The sequence below is a fragment of the Pleurodeles waltl genome, chromosome 11 (assembly GCF_031143425.1).
Source record: "Pleurodeles waltl isolate 20211129_DDA chromosome 11, aPleWal1.hap1.20221129, whole genome shotgun sequence".
In the NCBI taxonomy this organism is placed as follows: Eukaryota; Metazoa; Chordata; class Amphibia; order Caudata; family Salamandridae; genus Pleurodeles; species Pleurodeles waltl.
Genome location: NC_090450.1, coordinates 830,244,253 through 830,259,745, shown reverse-complemented (window position 1 = coordinate 830,259,745; position 15,493 = coordinate 830,244,253). Strand labels below are relative to the sequence as shown.

At 39.7% G+C, this 15,493-nt stretch overlaps 1 protein-coding gene across 1 annotated transcript in view; it reads right to left on the bottom strand.

The window, feature by feature from the left end:
- Positions 1 to 356: 356 nt before the first annotated feature.
- MN1 (MN1 proto-oncogene, transcriptional regulator) overlaps positions 357 to 15,493 on the bottom strand; it is a 57,562-nt gene continuing 42,425 nt past the window's right edge. The window contains exon 2 of the mRNA XM_069214681.1: positions 357 to 3,697. Coding sequence (XP_069070782.1) covers positions 3,513 to 3,697 — 185 coding nt within the window. The 3' untranslated portion in view covers positions 357 to 3,512. The remainder of the gene's footprint in view (positions 3,698 to 15,493) is intronic.

Genomic DNA, 15,493 nt, shown 5'->3' with positions numbered 1-15,493 from the left:
AGAATAAAACATGTGAAATGCCAATTTTTTTAAAAATGTGGAGTATTATATCCTTGTTTAAGGATGTATTTGTTGTAAGATGTAGTGCAAGTATCATTTTAAAGAAAAGGAAAACCTCTGACAACTCCTTACGCGGATGCTGGGGTTAGTCATTAGTTTGTTCTACATATGAATATGTATTAAAATGCATTTTATATTACGAAACGTTACGAAACAAATTCCTATTTGTTTTAAATGAATTTGGAGCAGGTGTATTCTCTTGTTTTGTAACCAGAAATATATGTCTCCCAGCCGTAACTGTGTGCATTTACTGAAAAATGGCCTAAAAAGAAATACTACACTGACTGGAAATTTATATAAAATATACAACAGCCATGCATGTACAAAAGTCACCATTAACATCATATTTATTGTTATTTAGTTGTTCAGTAAAACATATACAGATATATACATTATGCATGAATACAGAAGACTGCACTTTACATATTTAAAAAAGGAAAAAAATAACACTCGATTTTATAGGTTGTCACAGTCTTTCAACCAAGCATTTAAGAAAAAATAACAAGAGTAAAAAAAGAAAAGAAAGATTACAGGGTTGCCGAACACACAGCAGGCTGAACTTTCCATATTTTACATGTGCAAGAACAACTGTAGAATACTTTTCTTTGCAGTACTGGTTACCAGTGTTTTTCATACTGTATTTTTCAAAAAGTACATTTCAATGCGTCGTTTTTCGTGAAACATGATACAAATAAAAATTCTGGTTTTCTTAGTTTTGTCTAAATATAACATTGTTTTAACCACAATACCCTTGAGAAAATGTGTGTTATCACCATTTCCCAGGCCGAAAAGGATCCATGTTTTCCTCACCACCAAACTAAAATGTAAAACATCATTTTTACAAGCAGAAATAAATTCTGAACTCCTGTGGATATTTTTAATGAAATGACTGTCACAGCTTTAGCATTATTAAAATATTTATAAATAATTGAAAATGGCTACAATGACTATCAATTGAGGAGACAAACTTTCTTTCTACGTTTATGGTCTTGTGCTGGCATGGAAACAATAAGCCTGCTTGAAAGCAGTGTCCCTGCTCTTAGTATTTTACAAACGATGGCCCCATGCACATATCTCTACCGAAAAGTCGTTCAATTCTGACCCCTGAATAGCACACGTCAGTGGGTGAAGTGGTTTACTCTAGCTCTATGATAACATGTAGGCATCCACCAATGCATCAAGCTTTCATTATATTCCTATAAGAAGTTCACCAAGGAGTTTTGAGATTTCATTGGAATTAAAGGGAATTCCAATACTATGTCAATTACAACTATTAATCTGACTAAATGTGTAGATTCTGAGAAAATGGTTTCCCTTGTTGCAGAAGCGCTTTGCAAAGTAAAATACATTTGGTGCAGCTACCAGTGCTGCTGCTACTGATACAGGGCTAGCCTCTAAGAAAGTTGCTACTATGCATGAATCCGCAGTCATAAGATCCTAATGTGTCAGAAATTGTAGTACATATCTGTCTAATTCATGCACAGAAGAAAGAACTGAAGATCCATTTTTATATACTTAAATGCCACATCAAAAGGGCATTTGTTATATGAGGTATAGTGGCACACTGTAAATCAATACTTATGGTTGGTTTTGAAAATGCTAATACACATCATACAATACAAGTCCTAGTCTTTAATGGATCTTGTTTTGCTGCATTTTTCTTTTTACTCCACAACCGATCTTGAAAGGAGTCTTGAGAACAATACCCTGTTCATTATCTTAATTATCATTTTTTAAACAAAGCACATTATTATTTTCTATCATTTTATTCCCAGAAAATCAAGAGTAGATAGTAATGTCCAGCTTTTTTTTTTTTTTTTTACCAAGGGTTAGAGGCAAAATGTAAAAACAACGAATTTCAAAGGACTCATTTTTTTCCGAGCCAATTAAAGGAGGCAGTTTGAAAAAGGAGTGGAGCCTTTAAACATTAGGGGCCTTACTCCATGTTTGAACTCGTTAGGTCAGAAAACCGCCAATAACGTTTTCTACCTGCTGGCCCTATTATGAGTTATGAGCTAGCCTGTCGGGAAACTACCCAAACATTGACCCGGCTCGTAATAGAGCCATGGCAATGTTGCGGTGCGTCGGGTCCATGGGCACTGCAGGGGCCCCAATTAGGCCCCGGCACTCTGTCCCTGCCAGACTTTGCATGGCGGTAGAACTGCCATGCAAAACCTGGCAGGCACGGAAGCTGTAATCCCCAGGGCAGCGCTGCTCACAGTGCTGCCCTGGTGGATTATGACCATAAGCACCACCAGGCCGTCGGCTGGTGAAAAAAGTGGCAATGCCGGCGATTGGACCGTGGCACTTTCACCACGGTCATAATGTGGCTGTCGGACCGCCGCATTGGCAGTGGTCCGACCGCCACCGCAAGTAAATGAGGGCCCAAGTCTTTGTATTTGTAAATCATTTGCTATATCATGGCTGAGCATGTTATTTGCATACAAAAAAAAAAAAACAGAGTGGGGTACAATGCCTCAAAAAACCGGTGTGCATGTCTTGCTGTGATCTGTTTTAATCCAGCATTTAACCAGAACCCATTATTACAAACTTTAATTTTTTTCCACTAATGCTTCCTAGGAGACAACTGCGAATTGTACTCCTGTGTTGTAACAGGGAACTACTACTGCAACCTTACTAGTGGTGTTTGCCCATGCTAGCCACTGCTCAGGAGTCATTACACGTGCAGAACCTGTATTCCTATGTATCATGTCATCGCTGCTGTATCGCCGTTGAACTTATAATACAGACATTAAACTGGAAAAAAGAAAGGACAATTTATTTTCTCTAAAGAATATGCACACATATTTTGGACCGAAACCAGCATTCACAAAGAGGGAGTTGCTGATCGTTTTCTTTTTCATACATACCTTGTTATTTCATCACAAAAGTGAAGTCGACTAGGTATAGAAAGTAAAATTTGAGAGCTTTTGGACACCTCACCTATAAAAACAGATCCGAAGGCTGCAAAATCATTCAAAGGAAAAGACTAGCTTTGGGTGGGAAATAGCTAAATTTAGCACACAGTGCTAATTGTTTGCCTGGTGTAGGGCTTTGTGAAGTTCTTCCAGACTAGCATGTTTTGGGTACTAAGCAAAGCAAAAAAAAACTATTTTGTCTTATTATGACAAATACTGTTTGAACATACATCATGATGTTAAAAATTAAAGCCCCGTTCCAGCACACTCAAATGTATACCAGGCTTGCAGAATAACAGCAAAGCGTGTTCTCTACATGTAAAAATAACAAATATTGGTTAACTTTAACAGGTTTAACACTGGTAACATATTGTGGAAGAAGATTAAGTGAATGAGGTTTGTCATAAATTAACCCTTCCCAGTTCATTTGCTAATAAGCAGTTACCAACCTAAAAAAAATTGTCCTCCTAACATTGATGGCCCTTTAGAAATTTTGTTTCTTTTATGAAAAATACATGAAAATATGAGTTTTCTTCAAGTAAGGGCAGCCACAAAAGTTCCAAATCGGTTGGAGATATCTGAATGCAGGGATCTCCACGTTGGCACTGGCGTCCGGCCCTTTGATTCGCCGATGTCATCTGTACAGTGGAGGGAGAGGCACTGCAAATGGCTGCCGGCCTGGGCTGCTGCTGAGATCTTGCTTTGAGGGAGCTCATGAACTGGGAAGAAAAAAAAAGAAATGTCACTGTAAATCCTGTTCGAGTCTTGCAAAAGAAACAACATACTAAATGAAAACTGATTTAAAAAAGGTATCGATTTCTACTATTTAGAAACCAAAACAGATATTAAAAAGCACCGACTGAGTAAATCAACATTAGCCATGACTACTCATATCAATTGTTTTCAATGTTTTCAAACTTGTTACGATGCAAGGACACACCGGCTGTGAAAGAGGAAGGAACAGTAATAATTAACCAATTTAAAATGCAAGGTAACCTTTCTACTTCTGCTTTCAAGTCAATTGCCTTGAAGATAAACTTCGGAAAAAACACTGTGAAGATATAGCAAGTTACTAGTAGATTTGGCTCCCTCTGCAATATGTTTTCTACTGGTAATAATAACTGGCTTTGACCTGGTGCAACCTGTTCATATAGTGTCTCGGCGTTGGTTTATAAGCTTGAAGCATATCGGAGAGTAGGACACGCGCCAATTCCACTCAGCCTTCAATGCCTGGAGTCTCTCTGCCTCAAATGGATAGTAAATCACCAGTTGTCTAGTCTGGAGGAAGACATATGATTATTAGAATGTGTGCAGTGCATGTTCAAGTGTGGTGTTTAGGGAGTTGTAGAGTGTTGTTAAGAGCCCCTTCTGATTAGCAGTTCACAGAGTCAGAGCCCAGACTCGTTTTAGACTTTGACTAGCTTCTCTATGTTGATTTTGATTAAAGGACGTGATTTGGAGGGGCTGGTCTGCAGGATCAGGACCAAAAAGTGAGTTATTTGTGTAAACTGGATCAGGGAAATGATGGATCCCAACCATTGGTGTACTGGATGTAACTTCAGTGAGGGTATCTAGGCTAAAAAGAAGGTTGATAATGTGCTTCTTTTGATGTGTGACCTTCGTAAATTCCTGTAAAAGCCCAAAATCCAAGATGAAATTAAGAAGGGTCATTGTGAAGTTAATGGAGATACAGGCAATGACTTATGCTACATTTTCCCAAAATAGACCAGAGCGGGAGAAGGTCAGCGGACAAGTAAAACGCAAGCAGTGTAGGTTGCTGGTACTACCAAATGGCAAGTCAATATTTCTTCCAAACTACGACTAAGTTTTAGGACAATGGCCATATTCAAGTCTAACTTGAATACTATTGCGAGTCCACCTCCTACAAGCTGGAGTCCATTAAAATGTAACACAGCAAATCCCGTAGAGAGTGCAATATATCTGGTCTAGATACCTCTTGCAACCATGTTTCAGTCATTCAGAACACATCAAGCTGAGTGTCGTTCAACAGGATGAGGTTTCAGCCTTGTGTTTAAGGCGTGATCTTACATTTGATTAAGCTACTTCAATATGGGACACCTGGCATGTTGGTTCCTTGATTATATTTGGAGTTGCCAGATTAGATGCAGCAATGTTAATTTCACTGATCTTGTTCCAGAGATGTGATGAGAGTTGGGAATATGCATATCTTAGGTTGTGGAGCGTGATGTTGTTTTCCGTAAACCAGCAATGTTTCCCGCCACATCGCAGCTGCTTCTAGATAGACCTAATGGCCTCTATGGTCGTACACACTGGACTACAATAGTCTTGTTCAAAGCCTCCCTCCAAGATGGCGCAACGTAAAAAATAGAAAAAATACTAACAGAATAGAAAAAATACTAACAGAGTGCAACCAGTTTTCATGTTTCAGCCAGGTCACAAAGTGCAAACCAAACCTATTGACTTTTCCAAAACTTGTTAGGGCAACATGAGGAGAAATGCAGTGTGAAGCACAGTAGAAATGAGTGGGGTAAGCAATTTGTTATGAGACTCATCCTGACCATAGAGGGAGAGAAGTAAAATAGTTTTAGAGCTTTCATCACTGTTGTTGGGGTGAGCTTAGTGTCATCAAGATGTGATGAGATCTTTGACCCAGTTTGATTAGATTGTGAATGCAAGTAAAATGTTATTTAAGTAACTAGAAATGTTGGTGGTGAGGTATGGTATGAGGATTGCACCAAGTATTCAAATATGTATGAGATTAATGTAATGAATGTTAGTAACCATTACTTTTTTATGTTTGGAAGTAACCAAGAGCTTTTGTTTTTAATAATTAATATATATTTATTATACAAGCGTGAATGGCTTTCAGACACAGTTCATATCACATCAGCAGTGTCATTCACATTTCGATTTTGCCTATCACAGCATAAAATATGAGGTACAGTGTCAGCCCACTTCAGCCACTGGTCTAACTGATTGTGAATGCATTAGCAAAACCAAAAGGTCACCAGCCAAAGCAAGACCTATTGGCTTTGTCAGTGCTTGTTCTATTTGTATTCAGATTGCATTATAGACATGACAAAGGGCATAATGTTGTCAACTTTAAAAGCCTTTTAAAACACATTGAGCCCGAATCACAAGATTGTTATCCAAGAGTGAATAGTAACTATTGATAACTTCACAGGGTTCCAATCAGATGATTACAAATACACAACCTGTCCTCTCTTTCGCCTCCGAAATTCAATGTCAGCAGTGATATTATGTGCTTAAGACACACACAGTTATTTCCTGGCTTAAATGAACATCTGACAGCGTATTAAAAACACAACTTGATTCCAGTGTAATCTAGATAAGGGACAGACACAATTCGGCTCACTTGCCTCTCCACTAGGTCTAATGCTGAGAAAAAATAGTGATTAAAACAGGAATGTCCAGCCGAGGTGAAAGAAGGGCTGGACTAATGACAGCTTTTAATATAACCTCTGACTACGTAAATGAGTCCCTTCTATAATCATTGTATACCAATGTAAATTAAGTGGATATCAGGAAACAAGTTAATGCATCCTGCCACTTATGGACCTATGTTGGGCACTCCTTATTCAGAAGATAACTTTTTTTTTAAAGGCATTCTGATTCAAAGAGCCTTCAGAGAATGTTGAAAGATTCCGAATACGAACCTGAAATCGAATAATCACATGGAGATTATTTTATTCAATGTGCATTAGAAAACCTCTTATGAGATCTAAAGTGAATATTGGAGTTTAAGTGTATCTTATTTGCAGATCGCCAAGTAGAACGCCTTTAAAGAATAATCTGTTAAAACTAAATGATTTAAGTGAAGTGAGACAGTTCTCGCGAAGGTTATTGTCATTACATACTAGAAAATGGCAATTCCCACTTTTTACTATTCTAAATATTCTTAAATCATATAACATTTATAAGATACATAAAACTGCATTTTGCACATAGAAATTCTGTAAAATCATTTTCATTGTCTAAATTCCCTGTGCAGTCAGAATTCCTCTCTGTCCTTAAAGGTATCGACCTCATCCAACATTTTCTCTTTTAATGGCTGTACCTATCCTATGTATAGTGTTTGTAATACAAAAGCTTGACATCTATGTAACTGTTAATGGGCATATCTTATCCAATTCGATAATATAGAGATACAAAGGAATAAAAAGTAAAGGTTCTCGAAACTTATAAGCCCTCAAATATGACAAATAAATGTGAAATCCAAAAACGAAAGTGAATGGGCACATCAGCTAAAAATAACTCATGTAGTTCCTCTATTTACTTTGTTAGCACAGAGGTTCAAATCTTTTGCTTGCTTAAATCTAGAACATCTGAAAAATAAATGTTACTAGGTTGATAAAAAAAAAGATAAACCTTTTGAGCTTGATTCATTTGTTTGCCAATAGAAATTCATTTCCATTTGCAGTGTATCCAGAAATATATCTAAACATAAAAGTTCATCAACTTTGAGCTTATCTTCCTGGTGTTGAGATGTGGAAGAATGAGCTCTTGCTGAGGAAGGGCGTATGAAAGCGGTGCCCCCCAGGTGACAGGCTGGGAGGGGATTGTATCACCAGGGAGGGGAACTCTTACAGAAATTGACAAAGCCCAGGGACAATTCACCTTTTGCTGACTCATCTAGCACACATAATGGGAGGGGACCATCAGACAGCGGGAGAGCGAGCTCTGATAATACACCCCTGAATAGTGCCCCTAGATATGCCTATCAAGAGGATAACCGAATATAGTGCCTAGGGGATAGAGAGGTGTAGAGATATAGTGGTTGTTTTGCAGTGTGTCCTAGGGGAGTACAACTATATATATGGTGCAGGAATTGGGGTAGAAGGGAGAGGAGGGCTAGAACCAATGCAGGGCTAGAGCCAATGCCACCTTTGCGATACAAATTGTGATACAAATGCCATGCTTGTGCTTGTTCTGTTGAATCATTGTGTATTTTACACTTAAAATGGAATAAATACACATTTAAAAAAAATAACAGACCTGAGGAGGGATTCAGGGCCCTATATTACATTTTTGAGTTATTCTAACATTTGAAAGTAAACAGTAACATTAATATTCCCAAAAAGTTATATTTTATTCAAAAACATAAAATGCAACTTTTATATATATATATTGTATGCAGTTAAAGATGTGAGCTGAAGGTATTTTTCTCACTCATTTATATTTTTCACTGTGTTGGCTCTGTTATTGCTTGTTTAAACCTCCTTTTGTTGTATAAGTTTATTTTTCAATGTGTATAACATGTTCTCTCATTTCCTCTGTCAATGTGTATCCTTGTTTAATTTATGGAGATGTGTAACTTGTAGAGATGTCTGTATGTGTTTGTCAGCATTCTGGTTTCTCTTTCTTGCATTTTCTTTTTCTTCGCTATGATGGATAGCTTGTCCTCTGGTGCTTACCTCTCTCTCATAGCCACTGTTCATGTTGCTTTTTGATTTACCTTCCTTCTTTGTGTTTGGTTCTTTCACATGCCACCACACTGCAAAGCTCCCTTTTGCTATGCAGTTTATCTCATTTGTATTTGTCGTTTGCGATTAAGCACTGCTTTTCCTGTCCTTAAGTGAGATCAAGGAAAGTGGGTGCAGGCTTATGCAAAAACCACAGACAAGCCATTACTGTGTACAAGGAATCTGAAAGGACAGAGCAATCTCTGCTCTACAGCAACCATGAAGTATGTAAGAGGCAATAGAAGAGCAGAGGACTGGATAGGTGCTCATCTTAGGAGGTCTCTTACACTGGTTTTATAGTTGCTTTAAGGCCCTGTACTTCTTTAACTCTTTCCTGCCTGATAACAAATCCATTTCATCAGCAAAGACAGCCAAATGTCAAGCAAAGCCGATGTTACCATTTGTTCTCAGTTCCTTCATCTATGCAACACAGTGACAAAAGGGTCCTTACATGCCAAAATTATTTTTCCTGTGGTTGAAAATGGGTTGGGAGACAACCTATGTGTAGCCTTCTCTGTTTTTGGATCTGCCTACATCCACTACACGATTCATGGGAATATCTCTTGTTCTCTAAGTCAGAGATCTCACCCTCATCCTTAGCCTTATCACCATCACCAATCAGCGGAACCTGAAGAGAAGAACCAATCAGTGAAACATCCTTCTTACCTTTAATTTTTGCTTAGAGTTGCATGCCAGCCATTTTAATGATCTTTGGTGACAGCAGTGCACAATCCTTACAAATGCCAGACTGATGAACTGCCATCATGCAAGTCGAACAAAAATAATTGGGACCCTTGCTCCTAACCCAGTGGCAGAGGTCATATTGATTTAGGGATTTTTCTCTATTAACTTGTCTTTCTTCATAGAAGGCTCATCTTTGCGCAGATCAGTCCTGGCAGAAAAAAAATAAACTTGACATCAGGCTAAAAATAAACAAAAAATATTCTTAACATCAGTGAAAAAAGCGAGACATTAAGCAAAATGAAAAATGGGAGTGAGTTAAAAACGGGCACTCACAGATGAGAAGCATAAAGATCCACAGTTCCTGAGATATTTGTAGGTATGCATACTGTACTAAGAAAGTGAATAATATCCGACAAAATGCGGGACCTAAATAATCAATGATATTGTTAGTTGCATGGCCTCCACCATCTCATAAGATCCAGCTACTGAACTACGCTTCTTTAGGACTGAAGATTTCAATTCACCAACCTTCCCATAGTAGAGGTGTTCTATTTAAGTGCAAACAGCAAACAACCAAAAGGACTCTCTCTGTGGTTTTACCAGCACCTAGTTTGCTGCGTGGCTTCTTTCCATCCACCAAGTCCACTGGAGGAGAGTGTCATCACGCTGTGCTTTCCGTTTGCGAGAGAAAAAGACTATTTTCCACATGCTTTTGTGCATCATATTTTACATATAGCCACACTGACGTATTCGAACGATACTTACTACAGATCATGCTATTTAAATATCCCCAAAATGTTCACTATTGGAATCTTCCATAAATAAAGTGTAATCTGATAGTCAATATCTGACACAGTGGCACCAATTAAAGAAATAGACTGGACTATGCAAACAAAGCATGCTGAATTTCCCACTGAGAAGCCCCAGAAACAAAACAAATTTGAAAACAACTATGGTTTTCATGATTATGTTTTATCCCTGACTGTCACAGATGAGACAGTCATTGGGATTTAAACGCCCTCCGAGAACATGGTACAGTTGCCGGCTTGGTTCTATGTTTTTAATTAAGTTATATATGTATTGTAGTGTTAGTGCCGCCTGCAGTGCATTATTGGGAAGGGTGATGTGTACGTGAGTGGGTGCGTGCGTGCGTGAGAGAGAAGAATACTACCCTCCATGTGTATTTGGAGTAGAGGAGAGTGGGGCACTTCCTGGTAAGAGCATGGTTAGAAGCAGTGTTCACGGCTGCATTTCAGCTTCCTTGTACGATTGGAATGACAAACAGGAGGTGAAGATCTCCGGAAATGCTCCTTGCCTCAGGGCTTGTCCCTTACACTTCTTCAAAGACTGTGACAGAGCATCAGCCACTGCTCATGCCTGCCCATCCCATGCGCAGTGAGGGACCAGTGTGAGGCAGCCCGCCCTCGATAACTATCCAAGCGTGAATTTCTTCCATGGCTTCTATCAGGGTTGATTGATAAGAAAAAAATCTCCTTTCTCAGCATAAGAAAATGTTCTCTTTTTTTCTGTAGCATTCTAAAAAATACAGTCACTAAGAATATATCAATCCCTTTCATCATGTTTGAGTAAGGGTCATCGTTTACAGGTAAGAATGAATGGGAGTTTCCAGCATATGAGAGGCAGCAAACCTAAATATAGAGTACCCAAGAATTCCCCTAGGACAAGATATTATATGAACAAATCTTCCACATGACAGTATGCCATATTGGTTTAGGCAGACTTTCTGTTCCAACACTCAACAAAATCAACGCTTGCTAGTAAAAGGGAATGCCAACTAGCACATGGAATGCTTATGTAAAGATGGAAATACATATTTTGTGAAACAGTCTCTCATACCCATGTCAATATGATCTTCCATAGTGTTTTTGCTTAAAAGACAACTAAGATTTGAAATCTTGATTTAGAAGCAAAATACTTAAAGATGCTTCCATCTCGACGGTGCTAAATGTTATTAATGTGGGTTCATGGACGGCTAGCATCAAACTATCTAATCTACCGTTATGCACATATATCTCTTCCAAATGTTTTTCAGTAGCAATCAATTGAATTGTAATACATTTGTAGAGAAATTAGTCTAACAAATGCCTCTAAAATTTAGGCACAAAGGGCTCTCATAAAAATAAAAAAAATGCAAATGTTTTAATGCTCCTCAATAAAAGCCTTTAATGCTCAACAGCCAGGCTAGCTTTAATCCAATGGCACAGTGAGCACCGGACCCACGTCTGGCCATACCCTTCCCACTTAAGGAAACAAAAGCAAAAAGAACAGATGATGGACGGAATACTACACAATGCAAACATTCACCCCTAGTCACAGATCTGGGTTTAATCCATCTTTTTTTGCTCATTACGTTCTTTTTGCTTTTGTCACCCTCAGTGGAAAGGGTATGCCCAGACAAGGATCCCATGCTCACTGTGCCACTAGATTCAAGCTAGCCAGGCTGATGAGGGGTGATACCCCAAAACCAGTCTCAGGATGTTTTTTTTCCATTTCAAGGAGGACCTACCTATCCTGGCAGTTCAGGCTGGCCTGTTCCTTCTGACGTATTTAAAGTATGCTTATTGAAAGCTCCGTCCATGAGTTAGTTTGAAGTCAGTAACACACTGTGGTGTTCACCTTTTCAGTACTTGAGGATGCTACAGCAGGCATTCTAGTGTCTTTCTGTATATATTCAGGCATTTACATCATAGCTAATTTGTCAACTTAAATACATCACTCAGTCACGATTTTCAGAACTGACAGTCGGCCACATTTCAAGTGCTTAATGGTCATTTTACAGTTTTCTGCATATGCCCAAAAGGAGAATCGATTTGATGTCAGCTAAAAAAATAACAGAACACTCATATTGTACCTAAACTAATTATGTAAGCAGTTGTAAGAATGACTAAATGAGTTGCACAGTGCAGAATTGCCATCTAAAGTTTCTCCACGAGCTCGACTTAGCGTTGAGACACATTGGCTGGAAATGGTCCCATATTCTGTGTTCATTGTATTCATATGTCATCATTCAAGTGTACTTAAATTTAGCGAGCCTCTACTTAAGGGTGCTTTATTCTGCTTCCTTACATTGCAACCTTGACTTGCAAAAAGAACTAAACGTGTTAAAATGACTAATGACAGCAATCTGCATGTACTTGACTCAGGACTTGAACCTCGTGGCCAGCAGTGCTAAAAGATTTTAAAGAAGCAAATTAAAGGGTTTACTGAAATGCGAACAACTATTGAAAAGTCAACCTATTAATGGAACCACATCAATTTTAATGTGCATTCATTTTAGACTAATTGGTTTTCTGTCCCTTTTCTCCAGTTGTTCAATGTACCACGGTGTTACTCGGTTCTCTCTAGCACACATCTTAGATTACAAATGTATATATTTTCACATGCATTTTTTTACTGTTGCAGTTCGTGCCCATAACAAAATACACTTTAGTACTTTGAATGCAGTAGTAAACCTTCTTTTATATTTACTAGGCACATTGCTAAACCTTTAATTTGGTTTGTGCTAATCCAAACGTTTAGACATCACGAATTGTGGTGTGTGCAGTTGAGTGGTTGTTCCAATGACAGTGTTATATAATAAACTTGTAATAACCAGTAGTATTAGACATTCTTAATGCTGATTATCATGAGATACTCTGGCAGGATGCCTGCGCTCCTTCTGAACTTATTCTTCTAACACGCATTGCTTATTTGCTTCCTATCTAACCTCCACTAAACAAACTGACTGTCACTTTCTCAACTTCTTAATGTCATAATGTCACCTTTGGTCAGTGGCGGCCCGTCCTTTAGGGCGGAGGGGCCACGCCCCCCCACCCCATGAAGAGTGTCTGTCAGGCTGAACAAAGGTCAGCCTGACAGACACCCTTCATGTTCAGGTCAGGCAGCCAGGAGCAGACATGCGCGATTTGCGCAGACTCCTGGCTGCCTGAGCTGAACTTTGCTGGGCTGAGGAGATCACAGCTCCTATGGGCGAGACCTGCTCGGCCCAGCAAAGGTGCCTCGAGGCCCTCCCCTGGATGACGAGGAAAGCGTCACCAATTGACACTCTCCCTGGGCGCTTCAGTTTAAGCCCTGAAGCGCCCAGGGCGAGTATCAATCAGTGACACTTCGTCACAGAGTGGGGTGGGGTCAGCAGTCTCACTGACCTCATCCCACTGACGAGGCTGGGACTGCTGCCTTCCCTCATTGGCTGACCTCAGGTCAGCCAATGAGGGAAGGCAGCAGTCCCAACCCTCCTGGGGCCTGGAGGCTAAAGGTAAGTGTTTGTGTGTGTGTATGTATATGTGTTATGTTTTACATTGAATGTTTGGTGCGCGCGTGCATGTTTGAGTGTTATGAGTGTTGTTAATGGATGTGCGTGCGTGCGTGTGTGTGTGTGAAAGAATGAATGTGTGTGATCTTGTAAAATGAATGTTTGGTGCGTGCGTGCATGTTTGAATGGAATGAGTGTTGTTAATGGATGTGCGTGCGTGTGTGTGTGTGAAAGAATGAATGTGTGTGATCTTGTAAAATGAATGTTTGGTGCGTGCGTGCATGTTTGAATGGAATGAGTGTTGTTAATGGATGTGCGTGCGTGCGTGCGTGCGTGTGTGAAATAATGAATGTGACGGGGATCTTGTAAAATGATTGTTTGGTGCATGCGTGCATGTTTGAATGGAATGAGTGTTGTTAATGGATGAGCGTGCGTGCGTGTCTGTGCTTGGAAGAATGAGTCTGTGTGTGTGTGTGTGCCCCGCCCGCCCCCCTCCCAAAGCTGCCAGCCGCCACTGCCTTTGGTCTCCGCAACAACGTTTTTGCTCGTTCTCTTGTAGTCTCTACCTTGGCACTCAACTGAACCTTTCTAAGTGGGCATAACCCACAGTACCCAATCCTTAATAAATCCTCTCTCCAACATCCACTTGCCTTCATACCACGTTCTTCTTTTACCACACTTTCACCAAATATTCCGTCAACTCATTCAAATGATCTTAGCGCTCATTTTCCACTTTGCATCAAAAAACACCTTATGACTTCCTCTACTTCCCTTTCTCATTCCTCTCTTGAAACATTATCTCTTCAATACCTCAATGACCAATATTACAAAATGGGAAGTGGACTCCCATTGTCAGACAGTCAAGGAAATTGTTTTTGGGACTCTCATCTTTATGCAAGGAGCAGCACCGCCTGGCAATATGCCTATCTAGCAGAAATTCAAAATGGCAGCATTAGCATTCTGGCTTGTATAATTCTTGGTGGTCGTCTAGGGGCAGTGGATATCAGCAGTTCTTCCAGAGATGTTAGAAAAAGCAGCAGGAGAGGGCCTAAGATGCTCATCTCCAGGAAGGATACATGAGACTGCTCAGTCATGTGGTTTCATGTCTGGCCAGCGTGGTAGTGTTCTGATGGATGGAAATTGAGTTGATTAAAAAAATTTCTGTTTTGCTGCTCAGTTTGACAAAAAGAGATTTACTACTATAATTCCACTGTGCCTATCTTTATCTACCATCTACCCTTGACAGGCACATTTAAGGATATTGTGGACCCAGATGTCTTTACCCTATTTACATGATTATCTTTAAGGCATACCCTTTTCAAGAATTGTATTTGTTTCAACAAATTTCACTTCTTTTCTCTCATTCTAGGATTTATGAATTCACTCCTACAGCCACAATTTTCAACAGTTTTGCTTGCTCTACTCCCATCCACCTACAGATCACTATGGTGGTTATATTTATAACACAATCAAGTGAGCCATGTCATTTTCAAACAATGCATTGGCATTTGGCTGTAATCCCTCATGAGGTGTTATGTTAACAGTAATTGTGAAGCATGTTGCCGGCCATGGATGTGCTTTGTAGTTCAGTATGTAACCTGGCAGGCAGATGCATCCTTCACCTATGCTTTTCACACCAGCTTCCATGTTGTGCAGAAAGGCTTTAATGGTCTACCTAAATGACAGGTGTTAACCAGTGCCTTAGATGTCACTTAGGAACCCATTACAAAGTGAGGAGCCCATTACAAAGTTATAAACCTAAATGTATAACGCACAACAACCTGATTGGGGATTGCTATACTTTAGCTCGGGACAGGTGTGATACTGAGGGGCTTATTTACAAGCCCTGTGTACCACCGGTGTATCACTTTTTGTGATGCACTGGTGGTGCATAGTGCAGGCACATATCTACAAGGCCACGCAAAGCCACTTTGAGTGGCTTTTCATGGCCTTTTGATATGTTGTAAGGCAACGCAGCACAAGTCGCTGCGTTGCCTTACACTGCATCAGGGAGGCGTTCCATTGCAGTGGGTTTTCCCATGCTACATGCAGGAGTTATGGACAATTCAAATGCAAGGAGAACGGAAGGAAGT